The sequence below is a fragment of the Mus musculus genome, chromosome 17 (assembly GCF_000001635.26).
Source record: "Mus musculus strain C57BL/6J chromosome 17, GRCm38.p6 C57BL/6J".
NCBI classification, from domain to species: Eukaryota; Metazoa; Chordata; class Mammalia; order Rodentia; family Muridae; genus Mus; species Mus musculus.
In genome coordinates this window covers 46,534,591-46,561,946 of record NC_000083.6, presented here as the reverse complement: position 1 = coordinate 46,561,946, position 27,356 = coordinate 46,534,591, and the positions used below count along the sequence as shown (strand labels likewise).

General features: G+C 51.2%; 2 protein-coding genes and 1 non-coding gene across 9 annotated transcripts in view; all 3 read left to right on the top strand.

The window, feature by feature from the left end:
• The first annotated feature begins 3,679 nt into the window (after positions 1-3,679).
• Srf (serum response factor) lies at positions 3,680-15,109 on the top strand. 3 transcript variants are annotated; one of them, NM_020493.2, is made up of 7 exons: positions 5,785-6,619; positions 8,121-8,387; positions 10,155-10,416; positions 10,927-11,046; positions 11,911-12,102; positions 12,435-12,511; positions 12,769-15,108. In NM_020493.2, the coding sequence occupies exons 1-7, from the start codon at positions 6,119-6,121 to the stop codon at positions 12,862-12,864; spliced, it is 1,515 nt and encodes a 504-aa protein (NP_065239.1). In that variant the 5' UTR covers positions 5,785-6,118; the 3' UTR covers positions 12,865-15,108. The 3 variants fall into 3 exon arrangements, with proteins under 3 accessions (XP_006524020.1, NP_065239.1, XP_011244638.2); XM_011246336.2 differs by lacking the exon at positions 5,785-6,619 and adding an exon at positions 6,884-7,245 and having other exon boundaries at positions 12,769-15,109; XM_006523957.4 differs by lacking the exon at positions 11,911-12,102 and having other exon boundaries at positions 3,680-6,619; positions 12,769-15,109.
• Positions 8,058-8,120, top strand: Mir6976 (microRNA 6976). Its single transcript, NR_105942.1, has one exon. It is a non-coding gene; the product is annotated as a microRNA 6976 (primary transcript).
• A 449-nt stretch (positions 15,110-15,558) lies between the features above and the next one.
• The window catches only part of Cul9 (cullin 9), a 45,780-nt gene continuing 33,982 nt past the window's right edge, over positions 15,559-27,356 (top strand). For 2 of the 5 annotated variants that reach the window (XM_011246723.3, XM_011246722.3), the window contains exons 1-8: positions 15,589-16,236; positions 18,164-18,767; positions 20,108-20,262; positions 21,205-21,708; positions 22,559-22,694; positions 22,816-23,015; positions 23,320-23,722; positions 24,132-24,324. In XM_011246723.3, the coding sequence (XP_011245025.1) occupies positions 16,201-16,236; positions 18,164-18,767; positions 20,108-20,262; positions 21,205-21,708; positions 22,559-22,694; positions 22,816-23,015; positions 23,320-23,722; positions 24,132-24,324 (2,231 nt within the window). In that variant the 5' untranslated portion in view covers positions 15,589-16,200. Of the gene's footprint in view, positions 16,237-18,163; positions 18,768-20,107; positions 20,263-21,204; positions 21,709-22,558; positions 22,695-22,815; positions 23,016-23,319; positions 23,723-24,131; positions 24,325-27,356 lie in introns of all 5 variants that reach the window. The other 3 variants (NM_001081335.2, XM_006525135.4, XM_006525136.4) reach the window with 3 other exon arrangements.

The following is a 27,356-nucleotide window of genomic DNA, read 5'->3' as shown; positions in this document are numbered from 1 at the left end:
ACATAAAGTATAAGTTACTTCCTGTTGTCCCAAACCTAGTCTAAAAGTAAGCGCTGTTGGTGTTTGTGGCGTGGCCTCCAGAGTTTTCCTTGGCACCTTGTCTCATGATTTCCTGTCAGTTCCCTGTGGGACCTGCCATCACTGCTAAGAGCTTCTACCTCAGCATGAAGGAGGTTGTGACTTGGGGGGAGGTATGGTCTCTGTTACATAGTTCCGTTGTCCTAAAACTATGTGCTATGTAGATCAGACTGGCCTCGAACTCACACAGACTCACTTCACCTCTTGCTCCTCTTCACCAAGTGCTGGGATTTAAAGGGCACTTTTAAATTTAATTTAATAATTTGTATCTGGGTGTGTGGCCTGCTTGTATGCGTGCAGTGCCTTCAGAGGCCAGAACATGGCCTTGGATCTCTCTGGATCAAAGAGCAGCGAGTGCTCTTAACTTAAAGATTTGCTTTCTCAGACTGGAGAGCTGCCTCAGCAGTCACTGACTGCCCTTGCAGAGGACCTGGGTTCAAGTCCCAGTACCCACATGGAAGCTTACAACTGTCTATAACACCTGGTCCAGAGAATCTGACACACACACACACACACACACACACACACACACACGGGCAAAATACCAATGCACAGGAAATAAAAATGAGTCAAAGTTGACTTGTATTATTTTTAATTGTGTGTGTGGCATGTCTATGTCTGTGTCTGTGCACCTGTGCATGCAGACTCGTGCCGAGGGTGTTAAATTCCTTATAGCTAGTTAGCCACCCAACATGGGTGCTGGGAACTAACTCAGATCCTCTAGAAAGACAGTAAGCACTTTTAACCACTGAGTCCTTTCTAGCCTGTGATTGGCATTTAAATTAAAAAAAAAAAATTTTGTGTATGGGTGTTGTAGCTGTCTGTGTACCATATGTGCGCCTGGTGCCTGAGGAGGCCAGAAGCAACCACTAGCTCTCTTGGAACGGTGAGCCACCACGTGGAGCCAACTCCTGCATACTATGATGTGCATACTTATACAGGAGAACACACGTGCATGCATACACATACAAATGTAATCATGTAATTTTTTTTTTTTCGAGACAGGGTTTCTCTGTGTAGCCCTGGCTGTCCTGGAACTCACTCTGTAGACCAGGCTGGCCTTGAACTAAGAAATCCGCCTGCCTCTGCCTCCCAAGTGCTGGGATTAAAGGCATGTGCCACCACTGCCCGGCAATGTAATTTTTTAGACACAAAATAAATGTTACATTATCCAAACAAAACACATCTATGAATTTTTATTGTTAGTTCAGGGCCTCGTGTACTCTAGGCTGGCCTCTAACTTGTTGTGTAGCCAAGGATAACCTTGAATCTTTCTCCCTAATATTCCTGCTTCTGTCTCCGGAGCCCTGTGATTACAGGTTTAGACCACTATGCCTGGTGTATGTGGGGCTGGCTAGGCAAGTACTCTGTACACTTTGCTACATCTCCCATACCGGTGAATCCATTTCAAAAGATGTTTTCAGTGTGTCTGGGCGTTATGTCTGCATGTATGTTGGTGGACCACATGTGTCCCTGATGCCTCCAGAGACCAGAACAGTGTATGCCCTGTATGTGGTTGTGGCAAATGGCTGTGAGCTGGCACATGGGTGCTGAGTACCAAACCCAGGTCCTCTCCACAAGCAGCCGGTGCTCTGGATCACTGAGCCATCTCTCCAACAAATGGTTCCAATTTTGATTCTATATCAGCAATGGCTTTGGCTCCTGAACCTGCAGTCGTCCGGCATTGTGTGGACCTGAGTCTCCAGCTCCTTTCCTATCGTGACAGGAATTAGTGTGAACAAAGTTATCCTAAGAAGGCTGTGGCACAACCCGGTACATCAGGAGAAAGAGCAGCACCTTGGATGGAAGGCTGAGGACAGGAGAGTGTCACCCCAGATTCCTCCCACGGTAGGTAAGGCATAGACCTGCCTCACACTACAGGACTCCAAATTCTTGGGAAGCCGGGTGGGATGAAACCACAGGGCTGTGGATTTCAGATCGGGCTGCTTAGACACCCCCTGCCCCACCCAGCCCTGCTCTATCTGTGTCCCTTGAACCCTTCCAGAACCTGCTCGTGTTATCAGACCCAGTCTGCCTCTTACACTAATGCATTTTCTATGTGTAAGTACCTGTGGTGCAGATTAGTGGGAAAGAAACTTGGGAAATGGGCGTGAGGAGCGATCCTAGCTCCTATTTTCAGAGACTTAGTGACTAAACCTACATTCTATGTGTTGGTACATGTATGCTCATACTATATTACAAATCTCTTGGTATTCCTCACACCCTCTGGACCGTGACTCATAGTAAATAGTGTCCTATAAAATGGTACTTATATATGGCTCAGCTTATATATAATGCAAACAGAACTGGTTGGTGGTTTTTAGTTTTTGTTGATTTTGTGTGTGTGTGTGTGTGTGTGTGTGTGTGTGTGTGTGTGTCTTGAGAAAAGGTCTCACTATGTAGTCCTGTAGTCCTGGCTGGCCTGGAACTCACAGACATTGGTGTGCCTCCACCTCCTGAGTGCTGAGGTTACAGGCATATTCCACCACGTGCAGCTCAAACGGAAGTTTTGTGTGACAATACTAAATCTGGGTGCGGTGGCTCCAGCCCTTTGGAGTACATGTTCAAAGTCTTCCTCAGCTACACATCAGTGCCAGCCTGTGATCATCGAGACTTTGATACTGGATACTTAACTTGGTGTTTTGTTCTTGGCTACACGGGTAAGTGTGGCAGCCACAGGATAGCCTTGACTGTCATTCCTCAGCGCCTGTCCACTTCTTTCTTTCTTCCTTTCTTTTTTTTTTTTTAAAGATTTATTTATTATATGTAAGTACACTGCAGCTGTCTTCAGACACACCAGAAGAGGGCATCAGATCTCATTACGAGTGGTTGTGAGCCACCATGTGGTTGCTGGGATTTGAACTCAGGACCTTCGGAAGAGCAGTCAGTGCTCTTACCCGCTGAGCCATTTCGCCAGCCCTCTTTCTTCCTTTCTTTCTTGGTTTTTCAACACAGGGTTTCTCTGTGTAGCCCTGGCTGTCCTGGCACTCACTCTGTAGACCAGACTGGCCTCGAACTCAAGAGATTTGCCTACTTCTGCACTCAAAGTACTGGAACTAAAGGTGTGCCTGGCCAGTTTGCTTTTTTAATTTTTATTTATTTATTTATTTATTTATTTATTTATCAATCAAGACAGGGTTTCTCTGTGTAGCCTTGGATGTCCTGGAACTCACTCTGTAGACCAGGCTGGCCTGGAACTCAGAAATCTGTCTGCCTCTGCCTCCCAAGTGCTGGGATTAAAGGTGTGTACCACAACTACCCAGCTGCCAGTTTGCTTTTATTTAATTTTTTTTTTTTAATTTTACTTCATGTCTGTGTGTGGGAACACATGCACTACAGTGTGTGTGTGTACAGAGGACAGCTTTGAGAGCTGGGTCTTTTCTTCCACCATGTTGGTCTCAGGTTGAACTCAGTAATCAGGCTTGACAGTAAGTGCCTTTCCCTACTGAGTCATGTCACTAGCCCAGTCTTAGATTGTTATGACACGGTCTCTCACTCAAATGGAGACTGCCACGTAGAGGTACCCTGAGTGACGCGGTCCCCAGCTATCTGTTTCCTCCTAGCACTGAAATAGATGCAAGTGCCACCAAAGCTGCTTTTTTTTGTTTTTTTGTTTTGTAACATGAGTTCTGGGGTTTGAACCCAGATCTTTAAGTTTTTGGCTCAATCCTTGTGTGTGTGTGTGTGTGTGTGTGTGTGTGTGTGTGTGTGTGCTCGTGCACACACACGTGTTACTTATTATATTACTAAGGCTAGCCGTTGGACCCATGGTCATTCTATCTTCCTGGGTGTTGCAAGAATGAGCCACCCCATCTAGCTAGCTTATTCGTTGCTAGCTAGTACAACAGAACGAACCAATCGCTTTCTCCTCACAACACTTAAAGGAAACCCATTTCATTAAACACACCAGGAAGTTTGTGACTTGCCACATGTAGCCCCAATTACCTAGCCACAGGCCACTGCTGTGGCTTCCTCTACTCTTTGCCCCCTTTAAATCTGGACTTAGAACTTGAGGGATGGGCACTGTCTCAGGGTGTCTACTGCTGGGACGAAACATCATGACCCAAGAGCAAGTTGGGGAGGAAAGGGTTTATTCAGCTTACATTTCCACATTGCTGTTCATCACGGAAGGAAGTCAGGATAAGAAACAAACAGGACAGCAACCTGGAGGCAGGAGCTGATGCAGAGGCCATGGAGGGGTGCTGCTTACTGGAAAGCTCATGGCTTGCTCAGCCTGCTTTCTTATAGAACCCAGGACTACCAGCTCAAGGATGGCACCACCCACAGTGGGCTGGGCCCTCCCCCATTTAGCACTAGTTGAGGAAATGCCCCACAGCTGGATCTCATGGAGGCATTTCCTCAACAGAGGCTCCTTCCTCTCTGATGACTCTAGCTGTGTCAAGTTGATGCCAAACCAGCAAACCAGCCAGTACAGGTACCAACACCAGAGAATGGACCAGGTCACTTGTTTGTGTGAAGATGTCAGATCACCTGGAATTGGAGTTAAAGATGGCTGTGAGCCACCATGTGGTTGCAGAGAATTGAACCCAGGACCTCTGGAAGAGCAGCCAGTGCTCTTAACTGCTGAGCCATCTCTTCAGCTCCCAATGTTTGTATACTTTTCTTTTTGATTGGTTTTGCTATATAGTCCTGGCTGGCTTGGCACTCACTATGTAGGTCGGGTTGGCTTTGAACTCCAGGCAATCCTCCTGTCTCAACCTCAGGAACAGCTAGAATTAAATGTGTATATCACACCGTCCGGCCAGATTTAAATAGTTTCAGTAACATAGAAGTGCAAGATATTTTCTCTAGCTTGGAGCAAAGATTCAGACTCTCAGACCCTTAACCTGGGCTTTGTAACACCCACGTTTTAACCTTTCTATCTTTTTATTTTTTAATACTCCTGTGGACCTGTAATGTCGATCACTCTCTTGCTTAAATTTTCTATCCCACTGTACTTTCAGGCCTGTGCTTTAGCCTCGAGACCACCCCCCACCCCCCTTTTAGCACAGCCGGCAGCTGGAAGTCTTCACTGATCTCTCACTTTCCGCCCTGCCCCCATCATGGATGGGAGGATGTCTCTGTGCCTCCTCCAGATGTGTGTCTGCCAAAGATACCCCTCCACCCCCAGTGTAGAGGATGATGAACGATGTGACCTCGCAGCCAGACTTGTGGGAAAGTGTTGATCCTTTGAAAAGAGAGGGAAAGGCAAGAGTGCGCGACAGAGCCGCTGGGCTAGCGGAGTCGAAAGACTCAGGAAGTGGTGGGAGAAGCGCTCCAATCTATCCCTGCCCTCTTTCGCTGGAATTAGGAAGTCTTCCTCTTTATTTGTTTCAAACCCCATCCATTCAGGGGTTCCCTCTTCTGCCCTGCAGTCCTCTCCCAGGCTTCCTTCCTCTAGGATAGTTTCAACACTCCACTACTCTCCAACCCAGGGGGGCGGAACTGGTTCGGCTCCACTGTTCCTTTAAGGAGTTGGCTCCTCCCTCCCACGGAATCGCGGTCTGACGCGGGGATGACAGCAGCGAGTTCGGTATGTCTATGCAAATAAGTGTCCCCTTCGGGCCAATGGGGAGCCTAGGTGCCGGAAGCGCGGACCAATGGGGCGGGGGCGCTGGGGCTCGCCATATAAGGAGCGGCCTCGCCATAAAAGGAAACATTGTATCTCTTTATATGGGGGGGGGAAGGGTTGGGGGATACCTCCGCAGCCAGCGCGTGGTCCCGGCCCCCTCCACCCGCGGTCTCGGCCGCGGCCAGCAGCCCCTGCCCCGCGGGGGACGCTGACGGCCGCAGGGCGCGCCTCCCCGGCACACGGACAGGGGGCGCTGCGCGCGGCCTGGGGCAACCCCGGCCATAGGGGCAGGAAAGTGAGGGCCCAGGTCGGCCCGGGCGTGCAGGGGCCCCGGGCTCGCAGCGGCGGCCGCGGCAGCAAGAGCGGCTTTAGTAACAGCGCGAGTGCCGGGTGGAACCGAGAAGCCGATGGCGGCAGCTGCCCCGATTCCTCGCTGACTTGCCCGTCAGCCCTCCTGCACTGAGCGCCATGTTACCGAGCCAAGCTGGGGCCGCGGCGGCTCTGGGCCGGGGCTCGGCCCTGGGGGGCAACCTGAACCGGACCCCGACGGGGCGGCCGGGCGGCGGCGGCGGGACTCGCGGGGCGAACGGGGGCCGGGTCCCCGGGAACGGCGCGGGGCTCGGCCAGAGTCGTCTGGAGCGGGAGGCTGCAGCGGCAGCGGCGCCCACCGCCGGGGCCCTCTACAGCGGCAGCGAGGGCGACTCCGAGTCCGGCGAGGAGGAGGAGCTGGGCGCCGAGCGGCGCGGCCTCAAGCGGAGCCTGAGCGAGATGGAGCTCGGCGTGGTGGTCGGTGGGCCTGAGGCGGCGGCGGCGGCCGCCGGGGGCTACGGGCCGGTGAGCGGCGCGGTGAGCGGGGCCAAGCCGGGGAAGAAGACCCGGGGCCGCGTGAAGATCAAGATGGAGTTCATCGACAACAAGCTGCGGCGCTACACGACCTTCAGCAAGAGGAAGACGGGCATCATGAAGAAGGTACCGGAGCCGGAGGTTGGCGCGCCCCGGGGGGAACCGGAGGGTGGGTGCGCTCTAAGGTAGCCCCGGAGCGAGACAGAGCCGAGGCGGAGGTGAGAGGCGGGCTAGTCCGCAGGAGGTGTGTGGGAGGGGATGGTTGTACCCTGGCCTGGCGAAAGGGGAGGGGCCGCCGGGGAAATATGGGGAGAGGGGAGATGCTGCGAACGTCCGGAATCCTGGGCGAAGGCGCCGAGGTGGGAGTGACCAGCGCGCGGGAGACAGAGGGTCCTGGAGGAGTGCAGGATAACCAGACGCCGGGATCCGCAGATCCTCTGTGTCCTGGTGTGCGCGAAGGGCGGTGGGAAAGGGAGCAGAAGGTTTGGAGATGAGGAGGCAGGAGTTGGATGACAGCTGCAGCGAGAGAGCTTGAGTGGGAGGAAAGGTGGGCATCGCTCGAGTTGTACGGGCTTTGAAGGACAGGCAGGGTTAGGAACCAGGTGAGGAAGCTAGGCGGGAGAAACTGCTGCTGCCTTGAGGAACAGCGAGCTGGGACCAAGTCCCGCCCTGCCCATGTGTCTTCCGTTGCTTTCTGTGGAAATCTCATGCTGCCTCGGGGCTGGCTGCAGAATCGCCGGCCTTTGGTACAGGTAGGGTTTCCAGCTCTAGAGCAAATCAGAGTATGGAATGTTGGGGGGAAGTCAGGAAGATTTGTAGAGGTATCATTTGCCAGATGGTATCCTATCAAAAGTGGCAAGGATGGGAGTCGTCTTGGAGTCTAGAACAAACTGTAAGGGATGGAAGCAGAGGGACTGGGAAACCACCTACAACCTGGGTGGGAACCAGTGTTGTTATCTTGTAGACGATGCATCTGCTTCCAAGGTGGATTCAGTATTTTAGCTGGGTTCTCATAGCAGAATATCTATTGCAGATGTAGCTCTCATCGTTTTGGGTACTCTCTTATCAGTAACCCTTGATCATCATGGAGAAGGTTTTGGGGAAAGGTAGAAAGTACCTTTCCTCCTCCTCCTGTCCCAAGGCGAAAGAAAAGGGCAGTATAGTATACTCTATAGTATTACAGGGCAAAAGAAGTTAGGCTATGGCAACAGGTTAGAGCCTGTGCAGTTTTCTGGCAGGGAACATGTGCAGTTTGGCAGTTAGGTGGCTGTTACCACAAATGTGATGTGAGTTCTAGTGTGGTAGGGACCTCACTGTCCCTATGACAGTAAGGAGGAATCGACACCAGACAGTGTTAGTTAGGGGATGGCTAACTGTGGCTTTGCATGTCCACCTTGAGGTTATATTCTCAATCTCAGCCGGAAGCTGTTCCTGTTTGCTTGGGGTACCTGCAGGACATAAGTAGTTTCTCTGCTTCCAGCTCTCCTTGAGCTATCTAGATAGGACCCTGCTACAGTCCCTAGAGAGATAGATGAAGGTCACCCTAGGAGTCACCATATAATTTTTCCCCAGGGAAGTTGAGAGGAAAATTGTCGCTGACCTGCCCATCTCCCTCCCAACTCCCCAGGCCTATGAGCTGTCCACGCTGACAGGGACACAGGTGCTGTTGCTGGTGGCCAGTGAGACAGGCCATGTGTATACCTTTGCCACCCGCAAACTGCAGCCCATGATCACCAGTGAGACCGGCAAGGCGCTGATTCAGACCTGCCTCAACTCGCCAGACTCTCCGCCCCGCTCAGACCCCACCACAGACCAGAGAATGAGTGCCACTGGCTTTGAAGAGCCAGATCTCACCTACCAGGTGTCGGAATCTGACAGCAGTGGGGAAACCAAGGTGTGTTTTTGGGGGTCACCTATGTGTGGCGGGGGGAGGGAGAAATCCCTGTCCTTTCTCGGACTAGCACAGGTACATAGATGCTCTTAGTGATGAAGAGTGGGGCCAGGTTAGTGTTCTTTATCCTAGAAGACAGATGTCCATCCTCCATTCCTGACAGGAGGCCGTCCCCCTAGATAAGCGGGCGGCCTCCGTGCCCATATAAGGCCGGTTCGGGCTCCACGCCGGCCTCCCGCCCGCAGCCCGCCTGCCTGGCAAGGCTTTTGCATTCCTCCCGCCAGCTGTCTCCCCGCTGGGGGCGGGGGTGTAGTTTGGCCCTGCCCTCCTGGCAGGCTGGGAATAGGAAGGGAGCTCTCTGGGTCCGGGGTCCTGAGAACCCACTACTGTTGCCAAGCGGGCAGTCAGATTGAGCAAGGGACTGCCTTAGTAGTGAACCTTATACCGGGTGTTTAGGATACTCCGACCTGGGCTGTTTAGGAAGAGCACTGGCTTGCTACTAAGGATGCCAGCTCTAGTTACGCCTCCCCCTTCTTATTCCTGGTAAGGAGAGGGGCGGGTCTTCCTGCTTGCTGTTTGTGGAGCTCCGCCTTTAGGGTGCTTAACAACTGGCCAATGGGAGGAAGAGGCTCTGTTTGCCTTAGCAACGCCTTTACCAATCAACGGTCTTGGGGACAGTTGCTTAGCAAACATCCCGGTTTGATCCACCCCTGCTTTTTGAATCCTCTGCCTGAAATCAGGATCTGGGCCTGGTAGCTTGGTTCTCAAGGCCTGGCTTCTTCCTCACTCTCCTTAAAAACATAGGCCCTCTTTGGAGAGTCAGTACTCCAGGTTCCCCCTTTCGTTAGTTAGTTACCTGTTAGCTGCGGTCATTTCCAGGCGTTGTGTAGGCCTCATTTCTATGCACATGGGTAAGTCCCTTGGTCGTTGATCTTTGGCTGAAGTGCTTCCCTGTCAAACCTTCATGAGCCCTCTCGAACTTTATGTTCTTTGAAAGTCTCAGCCCCTGCTTTAGTGCCCGGCAGTTCCGAACTGTAAGAATCCTTTTAAAGAAAACATAATAAGCCCAACACTCTCATTTGCTGAAGAGGAAATTAAGGGGAGTAAAGGGGTCCCCCAGACAGTGACGCAGAGCTGGGGACAGTCTGGGTGCGCTCTGTGCAGTTCACTGGGGCGGAGTGTGCTGGAGGTTTCCTTCTGAGAGCTGCAGACGTCTGTTTTGAATCTTGCTTTTAGTCATCTGCTCTCCTCCCTGAGTGGTTTTAAGAATGCTAGCCTGTTTACTCGTCTTAACAACCTCTGAGTTAAGTAATTGTAGTTTTTGTTTGGTTTGTAGCATTCATTTTATTATTTTGACAAGAGTCTCTGTAGGCCTGGCTACCCTGGACTTACTCTGTAGACCAGCCTGACTTGCAGTTCACTGAGATTCCCCTGCCTCTGTCTTCTGGGTGCTGGGATTACAGGCATGGGCCATCACACCTGCCCTTATGTTTTTAATTTGTAAATTTTGAGACAGAGTCTTACTTATTATATAGTATAGACTAAGCTAGCCTTGAGCTCATGGCAGTCCTTCTGCCTCCGCCTCCCAAGTGTTAGGATTCCAGGCCTTGCCACTATGCCCAGGAACAGCTTCATGTCTTGCATGGTGCAGTTGAACTAGGGTTTTAACTGAAGTATGGGTTTGAACTTGAATTCTCAGTTCACACAAAGCTGCTTCAGGGGTAAAGTCCCTGTTAGAAGCTCACTGCTCCATCTTTACTCTGTGTATAGGACACACTGAAGCCAGCATTCACAGTCACCAACCTGCCGGGTACCACCTCCACAATCCAGACAGCACCCAGCACCTCTACCACCATGCAAGTCAGCAGCGGCCCCTCCTTCCCCATCACCAACTACCTGGCACCAGTGTCTGCTAGTGTCAGCCCCAGCGCTGTCAGCAGTGCCAACGGGACTGTGCTCAAGAGTACAGGCAGCGGCCCTGTCTCCTCTGGGGGCCTTATGCAGCTGCCTACCAGCTTCACCCTCATGCCTGGTGAGTCACAAGGGGCAGGGAGAGGTTTGTTCTCTCTGGGACAAATTGAGGGTGTTGAGTGATTTTAGGACTGGTTCCAGGAGGACCTCTTTCTTTGACAAGGAGGGTAAAATGGGTTAGAGCCAAAGAGAATCATCTCGCCTCCCTTTGGAAGACAATCTCTGCCCAGTGAGATCCCTGTTGTTGGTGGTGGTTTAAGTTCATTTCCACACTGGTGTTGTCTGACCAGCTCGCCCTTGCACCTCCACTGCTGTGGGGATGGCTCTCCCCCTCGTCTGTTGTGACTGGGGACAGATTATGGCCTTGATAGATTAAGGCTAGCTCCTGGTCAGCTGAAGATGGAGCAGAGCTTGGGACAGGAGGAAGAGGGGACTCACTTCATTCAGAGCATATAGGATGTCTTCAGGTCCCAGGGGAGCCAGGGCATGGGCCTGGGAATACAGTAGTCCAGCATGTTTGAAGGCGGCAGCTGCATAGGCTGGAACCCAAGTAAAACACTGTGTCTTATAGGTGGGGCAGTGGCCCAGCAGGTCCCTGTGCAGGCCATTCATGTGCACCAGGCCCCACAGCAAGCGTCTCCCTCTCGTGACAGCAGCACAGACCTCACGCAGACCTCCTCCAGCGGGACAGGTATAACTCTTTGCCACTCTCCTCCCCAGCCCCCAGTGCCCTGCCTTCCCACAGGAAGCCTAGAAGTAGGGACTTAGCGGCATGTCTCTCCCATGCTCAGGACCGCAGGGAATTCACTAAGTAGAGCCTGGACTTTTTCTCTCATCCTTAGAAGAGACCTAGGTAAGCACGCTAAGGTTTGAGCCCTGCTCTGCAGTGGGGAATCAAGAGATAAGGAACCATTGAAAAATAACCTGCTCAGTAACCAGGGAGGCCCGAGAGCAGTTGTCACCGATGAGACACTCTAGGTCTCCCTGTAGGTCTCTAGTTCCTCTCTGCCGCTGTTGGTCTTTTCAAGAATTAGAGTGAACTCTCACGTGTAAGTTATTGTCATTCCCGCCTTATTTATTACACATTAGCTGAATCCCTTCTGCTCTAGGACTGGAGGGCCTGGGAATCGGGGGACAAGCAAGAGTCTCAAGTGAGTCAGAGTCTGCGCATTAGTAAGCTCCTACAGTAACATCTGAGATGTGCTTGTCTGGAGGACGAACCTCTTAGGTGTAAGTTGAGGAAGAGTGAGGAGGATACGCGCAATGGAGTTCCCTAAGAAACTGCCTTGACTTTCCTGGGAGGAGGTCATGGTTGCGATCGTAGGGTCTGGGAACAGAGACTTTGATGGACGCACAATCCCACCGTAGAACAGTGGGCTGTTGAGCTCAGAGGAAAAAGCTAGACTTTATTGTTGTTGACAGGAAGCAAAGAAACAAGCTTTTGAAAAACTCGAGCCATAGGACATGGTACAAAGACCCTGAAGGTTGGAACCCTGGGGCAGGATGAGAGATAGCAGGAGGGATCAGCTCCCTGATGTGTGTCTGTGTTTTCCAGTGACGTTGCCCGCCACCATCATGACGTCGTCTGTACCCACAACTGTGGGTGGCCACATGATGTACCCTAGTCCCCATGCAGTGATGTATGCCCCCACCTCAGGCCTGGCTGATGGCAGCCTCACCGTGCTCAATGCCTTCTCTCAGGCACCATCCACCATGCAGGTGTCCCACAGCCAGGTCCAGGAGCCAGGTGAGGGAAGGGCAGGGCTGAAGCAAGAAGGACCATTTATCTCTCCCTTCCACAGGCTCCAGCGCCAACATGCACCCTCACTCCACCCCCTCTCCCAATGCCCACACATACTCCTGCACAATTGCAAGGATCTCACACTCAGTGGACACTCTTGCGCATGTAAACCCTCACACCACAGGCACCCTCATGCTGTGCGTGAGACGGACGCTATGGGCACACACCCTTGGGCACGTGTCTGAGGCTTCCCAGACACTTGTGAATATCATGCTCCTCCAGTATCTAGGGCTCCTCTTGAGCAAGTTAGTGAGTATCTCCCATGCTTTCCGATGCAGGTGGTGTCCCTCAGGTGTTCCTGACAGCACCGTCTGGGACCGTGCAGATCCCTGTCTCTGCAGTTCAGCTTCACCAGGTAAGGTGGACTCTGACCTGGCCCACTCAGCCAGTCTCCCCTGGGCAAGTACTAGAACGGCAGGCCAGCAGGAGGCGCCCGAGCTCAGCCTGCTGGTCGGTCTCTCCCTCCTGTCCTCACACACCTCCCTCCTTTTTTTTTTTTTTTTTTTTTTTTTTTTTTTTTTAATGAAGACTTTTAATTTTATTATTTAACATAATTTAAGACTTTTTTTCGTATTTTTCCTTACCCATCTTTACACACCTCCCTCCTTACAGATGGCTGTGATAGGGCAGCAAGCTGGGAGCAGCAGCAACCTCACCGAGCTACAGGTGGTGAACCTGGATGCCACCCACAGCACCAAGAGTGAATGATCCGCCCGTCACCCTGGACAGACGGCCCAAGGGACGGCACCACTTATTTATTGTTGCCTTTTCACGGTTTCTTTACACACACACTGACTGGCCGAAGGAGGGAGGCGGGGAGAAGGAGCGGGCAGCCACAGGACTATGCCCTCTCACTCCAGCCAAAGAAACGGGCCTGCCTGCCCTCCCCAGCTGCCCTCCTTCCTGCTCTGCCTGTCATGCTGTTGATGGTGCAGCTCTCCTCCCTCCTCAGACCCCCTGCCAGCCTGGCTCAATTTGCTATGAGTATTAGCTGACCCGATGGGACTGTGCCACCTTCCCACTCACAGGCCTTCTGTGGGACTGGGCACAGTGTTCCCGTCCGAGGAAACATTTGGGGCCCTCTCTCCAGCCTCTTTGGCGACCTCTGGTTAGCTTTGTGTCTGCCATGGTCTGGGTCAAAAGAGCCCGGCCCCTGCCCCTCAGGGAGCCAGCTGGGAGAGATATGGGGGCTTGTGCCCTCAGCCGATGCCCTCTGCCCCTTTCAGCTCCTGAAGCAGCTGGGCCTGTGCACCGGGCAGGTTACTGGGGCCGCCTGCCCTGCCTTGCCTCTGTTCCCGCGGACCTGCAGGGGCTCCTGGGTTGGAGGGAACCACTGTTAGCGGTCTCTTCCTCCCCTTGGTCTTCCCCCTTCTCCCAGCTGCTTTACTTAAGAGTTGATTTTGAACTTTTTATTTGAGGAGATGACGTGAAAACAAATCTATAAATATATATTTTTAAAATATTTAACTTTTTTTTAATGGCGTTTTTCTCATCCCCCTCCCTGCCCAAACTCCTCTTGGGGAAGCTCTTGGGCTCCCTAGAACTGTCTGGGCCCCTGGGGACAGCCACCCCATGAGCTTGGGGTCCACCAGTGTGTGTGTGTGGGAGATTCTGGGATTGCTCCACATCCTGGGTTCTTTCCAGGAGAAAGGTGGGGGAGGGGCCCTCAGGCCAAGCCACAGAAGGGGGATGGGAGGTCCCGCAGTTCTAGGCCTCTTTTGCCCTCTAGGGTTGTTGCTAGGAAAAGGGAAGATGGAGACCAAATGTGGGGGTGGGGTGGGAGGGGTCAGGGAGAGGAGATTGATGTCCTTTGTGCCACAGTATGGTCGTTGCAGCCTGTGCTCCCCCAGGCTTGCAGATACCTGGGGCCCAAGGTGCAGTGGGCAGGATGGAGTTCGGGAGGTAGGGAGATACAGGAATGGGGGTCAGAGGTAAAAGCTCTTGGGCTGAGTGCAGCAATGGGGGGCCAGAGGTGGGCAGCTCTCCCAGGGAGTGAGCAGCTACTGTAACTTTTTTAAATTAAGACAAAAAGCCTTGAAGAAAATGACTTTATTTTTCTAAGTGTAACCTCAGTATTTATGTAATTTGTACAGGGCCATGCCCCATCCCTTAAAATCCCTTTGGGGACCTTGAGGGTGGGCTAGCATAGGGGAGGGTGTTTTACCCTGTGTCAGAGCCAGCCTAAACCACCTGTATCCATTAAAGGAGCTTTTTCCGGGAGGGCAGTTGGGGTAGGGTGTCACTAAACCCTTGTTGCTGCCTTCAGTAGGAACAAGCCTACTTCTGCGGTTAGGTGGAGGGGTTGGGAAGGTTTTATGCACAGCCTACGTTTCATGGGGATGATCTGCTGACGTTTAAGAGCCCCCTGAACCTCTAATCCCCATTACTGTCTTCCCCAGCTGGGATGCCACCTTTCTGGCCTTTCTCCTGGAAATAGCTGGGGCGTTTGGGTGGCTTTCAAGACTGGGGCATGGTAAACCAGGGGTCAGAGTTGGGGAGCTTGGGACTCAGGTCTGTAACTGCCCAGCCCCCTTCTCTGCTCCTGTTTCACTCCTCTGCCGCCCACTCATGGCCCCTCCCCCAACACCGGAGGTGTTGATTCCTCCTCACAAAAGATAGAGCCTGGGCAAGTGATTCAGGCCAAGTGCTTACCAACGTGTGCTGTGTGATTGTGGCCTTGGGAGAACCTGTTTGTCAGGCAGGACTGAGGTGGCATTTCTATGTGCAGCAACCCTTGGTGTATCCCTAATTAAGTGGCTCTAGGGGTGTGTGCGCGCGCCTGTGTCCGAGTGAATACGTGTGTGAATGTGGAGTGCGTGTGGTATATCCGTGGTTTCTACTTCTCCTGGGATGTTGACCCAGGAATAGTGGACATGGTCACATCTTCTGTACAGAGCTTTCTTTTGTATTAAAAAAATACTCTTTCAATAAATGTATCATTTTTGTGCACAGACTGGGGTCTTTGGCTGTGTCTTTGGGATCTTTTTAGCATCGGGAGGGAGGAGGGAGCACAATCCCTTAAAGTCTGTCCCAAGCTGCGGTGTGCTTTGGACTGTTCAATCCTACATGATTGAAGAGATCTGGGCGAGGACTTAATGCATGGTTTTGCCAGCAGCTCAGGGAAGGTCAGGGGTTTTACTTAAAAGTCAAAGTGACCCAATGATCTAAAATACCGCAGGGTTTGGGCAGCGCTGGGAAACAACAACAACACACACACACAAGTCCGGTGATGGGAGTATGGGTTAACTAATGCGGAGATGATTGCTGTGGTGGGTGGGAGAGGAAGATGGACCCGGTGGAGCGCAGGATGCTTCACACCGGACTACCTGGGAAGGACACTGGTTGCTGACTCCCTCGGCTAATACGCATGCTCCACTCACGCGCCGCTTTGCCACGCTCGCAGTGGGCCACCGTAGGACCCGTAGTCGCCCGGGTCGTGCGTGCGCCCGGCGTGTGACCCGGAAAAGAGCTGTGGAGGAGGCGGGCCCAGTTGCGGGACCCGCTGCTGGGTGACAGCGAGGGTCCAGCCGGGAGGGCGGTGAGAGGTGAGAAGAAAGCTCTGCACCGAGCCATCCCTTCTTTTCCCAACCCCCTCCAAGTCCCTCATCCCTTCCTCCCGGACTAGAGGGAGAAGTCGGGGAAGCAGGTCCTGTCAGCTCGCGACCGCGCCCCGCCATGCTCACCCCGCGCCGCCCCGCTCCCCCAGGCCATTATTCCCCGCTTGGTGTTGAGCGGGCTCCTCCGCCACCTCTCTGGAGTCTAGCTTGGACGCGATCGTGCTGCTTTCTGTTCTCAGTCCCGGCAGTCAGGCGTCACCTTCACACCCCTATTTAGAGCTTCTGGTTTAGGCCCTCCCTATGCCATCCCCGCCCCCCAGGCCTAGAAGATGGTTTGGCTTGGCCCCATGTTTGTCAACAGCTATAAGAGCATCAATGGTTATCGCCTAGCCTTCCTTCCATGCTAAGTGAATCCCATCCACACAGAAGTTCACATCTTATATGACTCCTCCTTTCTTCTGCTTGCCTCCTGTCCGTGCACCCTGACATGACTCCTGCCTGGATAACTGGTTCTTTTATCCAGGTACACCTTCTATTTTACTCTCTCCATTGCACTGTTTCAAATCACACATACCTTTCCCTAGTCGTTTTATTTTCATTAATATTCTGCTTTAACAACCTTTCTTATCTGATGCCTGCAACCTACTGTCCCCATCTAAGAATAGATTATGCTGTAATACATTTTTTTTACTGAGCAGTTCTGTGCTAACGAATGTTCAGTTTGGTTTCTGTTTTAAAGATTCATTTATTTTATTTATATGAGTAACTGTCTTAAGACACACCAGAAGAAGGCATCGGATCCCATTACAGATGGTTGTGAGCCGCCATGTGGTTGTTGGCAATTGAACTCAGGACCTCTGGAAGAGCAGACAGTGCTCTTAACCACTGAACCATCTCTCCAGCCCTTAAAGACAATCTTACTGTGTAGTTTGGGCTTAGCCAGGAACTTTCTGTGTGTAGCCAAGCCTAACCTCGGAATTTGTGATTCTTTTGCCTCAGTCTCCTGAATATCAAGATTATAGGCACACCAGGCTTAAATTCATAGCCTTTTAGAAAGGAGATTTATGGACCTGGGGATGTAGCTCAGTTGGTGGAGTGTTTGCCTAGCACCCAGGAAGCCCTGGGTTCAATCCCCAGCACCCATATAATGCTGAAAACCATGTCTAACTCGACTTCCAGGGGATCTGATGCCTTCCCTGGCCTCCAAGGGCACCAGGCAAGTGCTGCACAGACAAATACACAAACAAAATTCATACACACAGATTTATTTATTTTATTTGCTTTTTTCGAGACAGGGTTGCTCTGTGTAGCCCTGGCTGTCCTGGAACTCACTCTGTAGACCAGGCTGGCCTCCAACTCAGAAATCCACCTGCCCCTGCCTCCCAAGTGCTGGGATTAAAGGCATGCGCCACCACTGCCCGGCCATATATTTTATTTTTAAATAAATTAAAAAGGATTTATTTTGTGTGCATGAGTGTTTTGCCTGTATGTATGTGCAGGGTGCCCTTGGAGGTCAGAAGAGGGTGTTGGACTCTTGGGATTGGAGTTACAGATGGTCTGGAGCTGCCATGTGGGTGCTAGGCACTGACCCTTGGTTATTTTGTAGAGCGGCAAATGCTCTTCACCCCTGCTCATCTCTTTAGTGCCCACCTCCCCTGCAGTGACATTTCTGAGAATTCTGGCATTTGGGTTTCTTTTAAAAACCAGAACTATATTATGAGAATGGGCTTTTGTTGTAGCCCCAGGTGTGGGCTGCGGGGCTGCTTCGGACTGTCTGCAGCTGCTGACTGTGACTTGACTCCGTGCTCTAGTAGAAGCCTGGCTCTGCCAGCTTCAGACAATTTCTGTGACTGTGTGCGGAGTGCATGAGTGCTAGGCTCCTGAAAGGCGTGTGGAGTGGTTGTTGGCCATTAAGAAGGTTGGTTGTGGTTTGTTAGTAGCCCGAGGTAAAAAAAGAAACAAAAGGAAAGAAATCAGACTCTAGGATCTCTTTCCTGTCTATCCTTGGTTTTCTCCTACCTAGTTAGTGTTAGGGGGTGAGAGCGGGGGGGGGGGGTCTCTGGATAAAGGGTAGGAAAAAGAAGAACCCACAAAGTAGCAAAGACCAGCTTACACACACACACACACACACACACACACAGTGCCAGGCCTCACACATCCTAATCAGGTACTTGGCTTTTGAGCTGGAGCCCAGCCCCCTTCCTTTCCTGAAATGCCTTCATCGCATCTCTTTGCTCCGTTCACACCGTTCTTCTCTTATATAATATATATGTTATATAAATATAATACTTATTTACTCCGTCCTATTCTCTGCCTTTTATTGTGCTCTAAATTCTACCATGCAGCCCACCCATTACCACCCACCTCACTTATGCCTCAAGATAGTACCGCACTCTGTGTAGTCGGTTCATCTTTCACATACTGCCTGTCTGTCTCCTTGTGTATCCCAGGAGATCAGGATGGTAGGGGAACGGCGTGCAGGGAACCTTCTGGTACCCTTGGGGCCTCGGCTGCAGGCGTACCCTGAAGAACTCCTTCGACAGAGGCCTGGACATGATGGCCATCCCGAGTACCTGATCCGCTGGAGTGTCCTCAAGTGTAGCGAAGAGGGCAAAGTGAGCTCAGAGGAGGAGAAGACAGAGCATCTCCTCATGTGGCTGTCAGCCCCAGAGGTCTACGCCAACTGCCCCATGCTACTGAGGGAGCGGCCAATACCTAAAGGCCCGCAGCACGAACCTGCTGGAGAGGTGGGAAGCTTCCCACGAGACCCTGGAGGCCTGGATGAGTTGGCAATGACAGAGATGGAGGCTGATGTCCGGGCGCTGGTGCGCAGGGCTGCCAGGCAGCTGGCGGAGGGTGGGACCTCGAGCCTGACGGCTGCTGTGCTTCACACCGTCCACGTGCTCAGTGCCTATGCCAGCATCGGGCCTCTCACCGGAGTCTTCAGGGAGACCGGAGCCCTAGATCTGCTCATGCACATGCTGTGCAATCCCGAGCCTCAGATCCGCCGGAGTGCAGGCAAGATGCTCCAGGCTCTGGCAGCCCATGATGCTGGTAAGAGGAGGTGGGGGAGGGGAGCAGTGGAGGCGGGGGGGGGGGTAGGGGGGAGACACAAGGAGTAAGACAAGAGATATAAGAGAGTTCCCAACCATGACTTACTAAGTAGCAACTCAAGGTAAAAGAAACATAGATGAACCCTTTATTCCTGGTACACACAGGACAAAAGCTCAGGGTTTATCTGCCACTCGCCCTTTATGGTAGACAATAAAGCGGGTCGATTTATATCAGTTGAATGTTTGAGATGTAGTTTTGGGTTGCGATATTAGTATGAGAGTTATAGCCAACTTTAAAAACAAATTAAAATATCCACACACCATTGTATGCCTTTAATCCTAGCACTTGGGAGCCAGAGCCAGGTAGATCTCTGCCAGTTCAAAGCCAGCATAATAGTCTACATAGTGAGAACTTGTTCTGAGAAACCAATCAAAACTATCTATCTATCTAAATATCTAAATATATATATATATGTGTGTATGTATATATATATCAGTACACAGAATTTAGTAATTGTAAATTTTGTCACCAGACTTTTGCTACATTGTGGATTCTTCTTTTTCCCACACCTTTTACCTACCTCTCCCCCCACCCCTTTTTACCCTCTATCACTAGATAAGAAAGAAGGATGGGGACGGGTGGGAAGGGAAGAGATCCCTAAATCTAATTTCTTTTCTTTTTCTTTTTTTTTGGTTTTTCGAGACAGGGTTTCTCTGTATAGCTCTGGCTGTCCTGGAACTCACTTTGTAGACCAGGCTGGCCTCGAACTCAGAAATCTGCCTGCCTCTGCCTCCTGAGTGCTGGGATTAAAGGCGTGTGCCACCACACCCGGCTCCTAAATCCAATTTCTTGTTTCTTCTTTGAGCTCAACTACTAACAAACTGCAACTAACCCCCCAGAATGACTGACAGTCACCCACCCCACCTATCAGGGGTCAAACATTTATATACCTTCTGAAAAGTTCCCAGTATTCCAAACATCACACAGTCACAGAAACTAGAACATGAAGCAAATCACAGTCAGCTGCTATGAAGCAGCCCTGTATCCCACACCTGAGATTAAAGCAAAAACATAGCATATTTCTGTGATTCTTAAAGAAACCAAAATTCCAGAATTCTACGTCCAAAGTTTAGCAGCCTGACATTATGTTTCAGTTCTCGTGTGTGTGTGTGTGTGTGTGTGTGTGTGTGTGTGTGTGCTAGGTTACATGTAAAGGATATTTCTTGCTTTGGGTCTCAGCCCCAGAGAAGTGTAAAGCCTTCAGGGAAGAGAAGGCCTAGGATAGGCAGGGGACAGTCTTCTGCAATGAGGAGGAGATCTGGACCCGGTGTGGCTTACAGGGAGCCGGGCTCACGTCCTTCTGTCACTGAGCCAGCACGACGGCATCGAGCAGCACATGGATTTTGACAGCCGCTACACTTTACTGGAGCTGTTTGCGGAGACCACGTCCACAGAGGAGCACTGCATGGCCTTGGAGGGCATCCACCTTCCTCAGGTACTCGGCCAGCTGTGGACCCAGGGATGCTGGATCTTAGCACCTCTTCTCCAGCTGTGATTCAGGGCTGCGGATTAACATCTGAGGAACCTGGAGAGCTAACCAAAGTAAAGGTTCACGACCCCTTCTCAGCATCTCTGATTTGGAATTTCTAGTACCGAAACCCAAGAGTAGGATCTGGGCTGATGGCTCAGCAGGTTTGAGCTCTTGCCATAGAAGCATGCTAACCAGAGTTTGGATGCTCAGAGCCCACACTAAACTGGGGTGGTTTATTCTGCCTACAGTCCTAGCAGGCAAGAGAGAGAGAAGGGATCGTCCAGGCAAGGTAGGCAGCCAGATCAGCTAAAATGGTAAGCTCTGTGTTCAGTGACAGAGGCTGTCTTGATATGTAAGGCGGAAAGAGATGAAGGAAGATACCTGCTACCAACCTTGGGCCACCATACCTGTGTGCACACACATGTGCATGTACCCTCAAACACAGGTACCACATATATACACCACACACACACAAGTATACACAAAAGCAAACACAAGAATCTGTGGTTTAAGATAATTCCTTTATTGGCTAGAGATAGAGAAATGGTTCAGCAATTAAGAGCAATGGCTGCTCTTGCAGAGGACCCAGGTTCAATTCCCAGCACCCACCTGACAGCTAATAACCACATGTAACTCTGGTTCCAAGAGATCTAATTGCCCTTTTTAGCCTCCACAGGCCCCGGACACATATGTGGTACATAGACATACATACATACAGGTAAAACACCCGTGCACATAATTTAAAAAAAAAGATAATTCCTTTGTGTTTCTTTGATGCATCTGAGAACCACAGGTCTAGGAACAAGGTCTTCACACTTGTTTGTAGAGGAAGATGCTGAGGGCTGGGGGTGAAAGCCGGGATGGGGTGGGGGGAGGTGAACTTAAACCAAGGGTTGTATCCTGCAGATCCCTGGGAAGCTGCTCTTCTCCCTGGTAAAGCGCTACCTCTGTGTCACCTCCCTGCTGGATCAGCTGAATAACAGCCCAGAGTCAGGAGCTGGGGACCAGAGCTCCCCGTGTCTCACAAAGGAGAAGAGCCGGGCGCAGCAGGAGCTGGAGTTCAGTATGGCCGTGGGCAATCTCATTTCTGAGCTGGTGCGGAGCATGGGCTGGGCACGGAACCTCAGTGAGCAGGGCGCTTTGCCGCCCAGGCCATCCCGATCCATCTTCCAGCCATGCCTCTCAGGCCCTCCGCCTCTGCTGCTACCCACCATCGTCACTACACCCAGGAAGCAAGGGCGGGCCTTCCGCGGTCGTTCTGAGTTTTCTAGCCGCAGCGGTTATGGTGAATACGTTCAGCAGACGGTGCAGCCCGGCATGCGGGTTCGCATCCTGGATGACTACGAGGAGATCAGTGCTGGGGACGAGGGCGAGTTCCAGCAGAGCAACAATGGCGTGCCCCCTGTGCAGGTGGGCGCCAATGCTGCTGGCCACCGACAGACCTAGTCTGTGGTGGTGGCGGCTGGGCAGCTAGGAGGTTCTGATATGCCACCCAAGGAGAAAGCCTTCAGGTGTGGCCCTTCAGGCATGGCCTGAGGGTGTAACTCAGCTGATGGAAAGCTTGCCTAGTGTATATGGAGTCCTGGGTTTGACCCCAGCACCACATAAAACCGGGTGTGCTGTCGCATGCTTGAAATCTCAGGATGGAGAGGAAGAGACAGGACTAAAGTTCAAGGTCATCTTTGGCCAAGTAGCAAGCTTGAGGGTAGCTTTGGCGACATGAGACTCTGTTTCAACCACAGAAAGAAAGGAGGGCCAGGCATGGTAGCATGGCTTTAAGCCTGGCTCTTAAGAGGGAGAAGCAGGCAGATCTCTGTAGTTTTGAGGCCAGCCCGTACTACATGGCAAGTCCCAGGACAGCCAGGGCTACCTAGAACCTATCTAAATGATGACAATGGTGATGACAATAGAAAGAAAAGCAAAGAAAACGTCCAATTGTGGAGTGGTTAAAAAAAAAAAAGGAATACAAGAGAGGGTTCAATTTTAACGGGCAGAGAAAACTTGGTAGGGTAGGTGAACTGTGAGGTCACAGGAACTCGTATCCAGGAGGCAAAAGTGCTATACTGAGATACCTCCAAAGCTGTCAGCAGGGAAAGATGCTGAGTGTGCAGGCAGAGGCCATGATGGTTGGGAAGAAAGGCAGGGCCCTCTGACTCCCCATCCCTGCAGAAAGCCTTGAGCTATGTGGAGAGCCTAGCCAGCTGTGGTCGGGCCCAGAGCTCAGAGAGCTGAGTTCTTTCTACCCTTCATTTCCTTCCAGGTCTTCTGGCAGTCGACTGGCCGCACCTACTGGGTACACTGGCACATGCTAGAGATCCTGGGGCCGGAGGAAGCTACTGGGGATTCAGCGTCCGCAGCTGTGGAGAAGGGAGCAGGGGCAGCTGTACTGGGCACAGGTGAGCCTAGGAAAGGGTGCGGACAGCCTGTTTGAAGCACAGGAGCACTGTCCAGCACTAAGCCGCCTCTGAGCAGAGGCTGCTCCAGAGGTTCAGACACTGACGGTTGCTATATCCTCAGTGTGTCCCTCCTGGGACTGGAAGCCCACACATGGCCTGTACTCACTGCCGTATCTCCAGCCCGAACCCCAGAAGAACGAGGAGGAGTCAGGGTACCTGACCCAGGCAGAGTGGTGGGAGCTACTGTTCTTCATCAAGAAGTTGGACGTGGGTGAACAGCAGCCAATTTTCCAGAATCTGCATGAGAAACTGGATGAGGAGGTACCAGAAGCCCAAGAGCTCTGGGCTGAGGGATGTGCTGGGTTAGAGCTAGGCACTGCGAGCGGTGGGGTGTGGGGGGGGGGGCGTCTGACTGTGGAATGTCACAGAGGAGGAGGGGGAGCGGCAGGGGGAGGAGGAGGAGCTGCTAACGGTTGAAGCCTATGGAAGTCCTGCTGGTGAAGAAGGCATGCTTTGAGGGTCTAGTATGCAGAGGATATGAGCAAATGCAGGGGTGGCTCTTCCATGGCTCTTCCTAGGAACTTTGTGTCTATTTGTCCATGAAACGGACCTTTTGTATTGGCAGGCCCTGGGAGAAAAGGCCCTGGGAGAGCTCTCTGTGCCCATAGAGATGGCTGAGGGTGTACTACAGGTTCTCAGCAACCGCTTTGAGGGCAGCAACCTCTGCGACCTGCTCAATTCCCGCATCTACACTAAGTACGGGCTACTGCCCAAGGAACTGGGGAGCTTGCCGTCTTCACGGCGTCACTCCTGTAGCCCAGAGCCAGAGGAGGGCTCAAGGTCAGCTGCCAACTTCTCAGAGAAGGAAGAGGCCTGCAGAGCCAATGCTGTGCCCCCAGAGGCAGAGATGGAGCTTGCCAGTGCAAAGACAGAGCCCCCCAAAGCACAGAGTGACTCCCAGCTGTTTAATCAGCTTCTGGTGACTGAGGGGATGACCCTGCCCCCTGAAACACAGGAGGCAGCTACTGGTGAGTTTGGTTCTGGGAGGGAAGGCAGGGACATTAGAACAAGACTTGGATTGGTCCAGTAGAAGTGGGTAGAGTGGAGGGGAAGCCCGGGAGGAAGAGCCATTCCTGGGGAAAAGCCTGCACGAACCCCCATGTGTCTCTCCATGAGCTTGACTATGTCTAACTGACAGCCACCTGTTCTTCAGTCTCTTTGGGAAAGGAGAGTCTGTTTTGCAGGCATCTCCATCTTGAGTGTGTGACTAGATCCTTCCCGTACCATTGGAGCCATGAAGCTATAAATGCTGAACTACAGTAGTGAATACCATTGATACCCTGAGTGGGCTTGACTTTTAAAAACTTTGCAGCTTTTTAAGCTTTTAAAAAACATTGGCAACTGTTTGAGCGACCAACTTTCCCTCACTAATTGCAGAAATGGCCAGAGCCTTGCGGGGTCCTGGTCCGCGCAGCTCCCTGGATCAGCATGTGGCAGCGGTCTTGGCCACTGTGCAGATCTCCAGCCTGGATACGAACCTGCAGCTATCAGGGCTCTGTGCCCTCTCCCAGGCTGTGGAGGAGGTCACTGAGCGAGACCACCCCCTGGTCCGTCCTGACAGACCGTTGAGGTTAGCAGTGTTGCAGAGGGAAGGGTTTGGGTTAAAGCTGAGCCACTAAGGACCATGGGGGAGGGAAGAGGAGTGACATCAAGAAGGCAGCAAGGCTGGGGATGGAGGAAGCACAGGGTGAAGACCAGTGAGCTCGGAGGATGAATGATATGGGGTTCTTTGAGCACTCCCGAGGATGCACATGCATGCGCTCATTATGTCTGTCTCCCACCACAGAAATGATGAAGCCATTAGTTCAATATTATTAATATTATTATTATAGTTTTCAGAGAAAACTGAGAGTTTTAGTTACTTGCTCGGGGTTCCACAGAGTCAGAGCCAGGCTGCAAGCCTAAGTCCTTTAGCCCTAGTGTTTTTTCTTTAATTTTTTTTTTTCAAGCCAGGTATGGTGGCACATGCCTAACCGTAATCCTCAGGCGGGTTATGAGCTTGAGGGTAGATTGTCTAAATTTTTTCTCTCCTCTTTTTCTTCTGTCCCAAGTTTCTTTATATTTTAAACTTAAAAAAAAATCTGATTTCTTTATTACACAAGTGCACTTTCATTTTGAAAACAGCTCATAATAAAATTACTGAATGAAAAGCCCTGCCTGGGTGTGGTGGCACATCATACCTATCTATGATTGCAGAGCTCTTGAGTTGGAAGCAAGTCTGAGGTCAATCTGGGAAGCAAGGGAAAAATTAGAGTGGGTTAGTAAGAAACGAGGGAAGAGGGGCGGCAGGAGTCTGTCGCTCAGACAGGAGGCTGCTCTGTGCTGTCTTAGGGCTGTGATTCTGCAGCAAAGCTTAGGGGCCAAAAGCCCTCCCTACTGCTGTTGTCAGAGTACCAAGCAGACCATCGACAGGTTTAATATGTGGTTGCTGTTTGGGGACTAGAGAGATGGCTCAGTGGCTAGGAGTACTTGCTGTTTGTCCAGCGGGCCTGAGTTTGACTCCCAGCACCCACATTAGGCAGCTCACAAACATCTATTACTCCACTTCCGGGAGACCTGGTGCTTCTTCCGGCCTCCACAGTCAGCCACACATGTACATACCTACAGACAGACAGACAGACAGACACACGCATTATAGTATTTTAAAAAGTATAAGTTACGGGCTGGCGAGATGGCTCAGTGGGTAAGAGCACCCGACTGCTCTTCCGAAGGTCCAGAGTTCAAATCCCAGCAACCACATGGTGGCTCACAACCATCCCCAACAAGATCTGACTCCCTCTTCTAGAGTGTCTGAAGACAGCTACAGTGTACTTACATATAATCAATAAATAAATCTTTAAAAAAAAAAAAAAAAAAGTATAAGTTACATCTTTTTAAAACCCCGATGCATAAAAGCATTAAACCTGTGCGTGTTATGCAGGTGGACATAGCATGGGTCTTAGCTTCTGTGGCATTTCTGTGTGCCCACCCCGTGTCTGTTAGAGCAATTTCTCGGTGTCAGTCTTCACAGAGCTGTTTATTATCTTCGTCGATGTGTACAGCTGTGATGTGGCAGCTGCTAAGTTCAAGTACACAGCTCTCCTGTCGCCATTTCCCTCACCATGGCCAGCACAGTATTGCTTTTTTTTTTTTTAAAAAGATGAATTTATTTCTTTTATTTATGTGAGTACACTGTAGGTGTTTTCAGACACACCAGCAGAGGGCATCAGATCTCATTGTGAACCACCATGTGGTTGCTGGGAATTGAACTCAGGACCTCTGGAAGAGCAGTCAGTGCTCTTAACCACTGAGCCATCTCTCCAGCCCGCAATATTGCTTCTTAATGGATCAGATGGGCACTTTAATGTGTGTGTGTGTGTGTGTGTGTGTGTGTGTGTGTGTGTGTGTGTGCACGCTAACATACTGTGGCATGTTTGTGGAGAACGGAGGACAACTCGAGCATGTTGGTCCTCTCCCTCCATCACGTGGCTTCTGGGGAACAAACGCAGGACATTAGACTTGGCAGCAAGTGTCTTTACCCACAGAGCCTGTCTGCATTCATTTCTTAGTTCTGATGCCCTTAGGCATGTTTGCATGTATTTGTTGTGTTTCCATAAATATCTTACCTTTTTTCCTACTTTTATTGAGCTGTTGCCTCTTTCTTATAGATTTTGTTTGTTTGTTTTTTGTTTTTTCGAGACAGGGTTTATCTGTATAGCCCTGGCTGTCCTGAAACTTACTTTGTAGACCAGGCTGGCCTCGAACTCAGAAATCCGCCTGCCTCTGCCTCCCGAGTGCTGGGATTAAAGGCATGCACCACCACGCCCGGCTCTTTCTTATAGATTTAAAGGCATTCTTAGATTATTTTGTTATCTGTGTTTAAAACATTTTGTTTGCATATTTAAAAAATCATATTCACTTTATTTTTGTGATCACAAGAGAATAACTAGTGTAAAGAGTTAGAATATAGATGCAGAGGCGATATCTTTAACCTCAAGCACTCAGGGCAAAGCTAGGCATGTCTCTATGAGGTCATGGCTAGTGAATTTCAGGCTAGCCAAGACTACATAGGGAGACACTGTCTACAAAAAGAGGAAGCAGAAGGAAGGAAGGAAGGAAGGAAGGAAGGAAGGAAGGAAGGAAGGAAGGGAAAAAGAAAGTTAGAAAGAATTAGATAAAAATGATCTAAAAGTGCCTCCCTGCTTATAATCAGTGCTAACATTTTGGTGACTATTTCAACCTTGTTCCTAGCCACTGTCCATGGTAGAGTAGACAATTCACAACCAATCCTGGTTTGCAGCCGTGTGTGGCGAAGCCTGCTTCTGACCTTAGCACTTGGGAAGCAGAGGCAGGAGAATGCTCTATCAAATCAAAACGGTGAGCTCTGGCTGCAGACGCAGCTGCGCACTTACTCTGTTTAAACCATACACAGCGGCCATAGGTTCTGAGGCAGTAGATCGGAATGGAACTCTGGCTCGGAGCTCTTCCCCAGAGGGTCGGTGTCTGCTGTGTTCTTTCTGAGTAGATCTCAGCCACCTCCCCTGTGTCCATCCCTATGTGAAAAGGAGTCAGTCCCTGCTCTTTCTCTCAGGACCCTCACTCACAGCTAGCACTCTTTTGTGA

Coding starts and splice junctions, on each gene's coding strand:
- Srf (NM_020493.2), top strand. CDS start 6,119: ATGTTACCGAGCCAAGCTGGGGCCGCGGCGGCTCTGGGCCGGGGCTCG. Junction 6,620..8,120: donor AGACGGGCATCATGAAGAAG/GTACCGGAGCCG, acceptor CCAACTCCCCAG/GCCTATGAGCTGTCCACGCT. Junction 11,047..11,910: donor GACCTCCTCCAGCGGGACAG/GTATAACTCTTT, acceptor TGTGTTTTCCAG/TGACGTTGCCCGCCACCATC.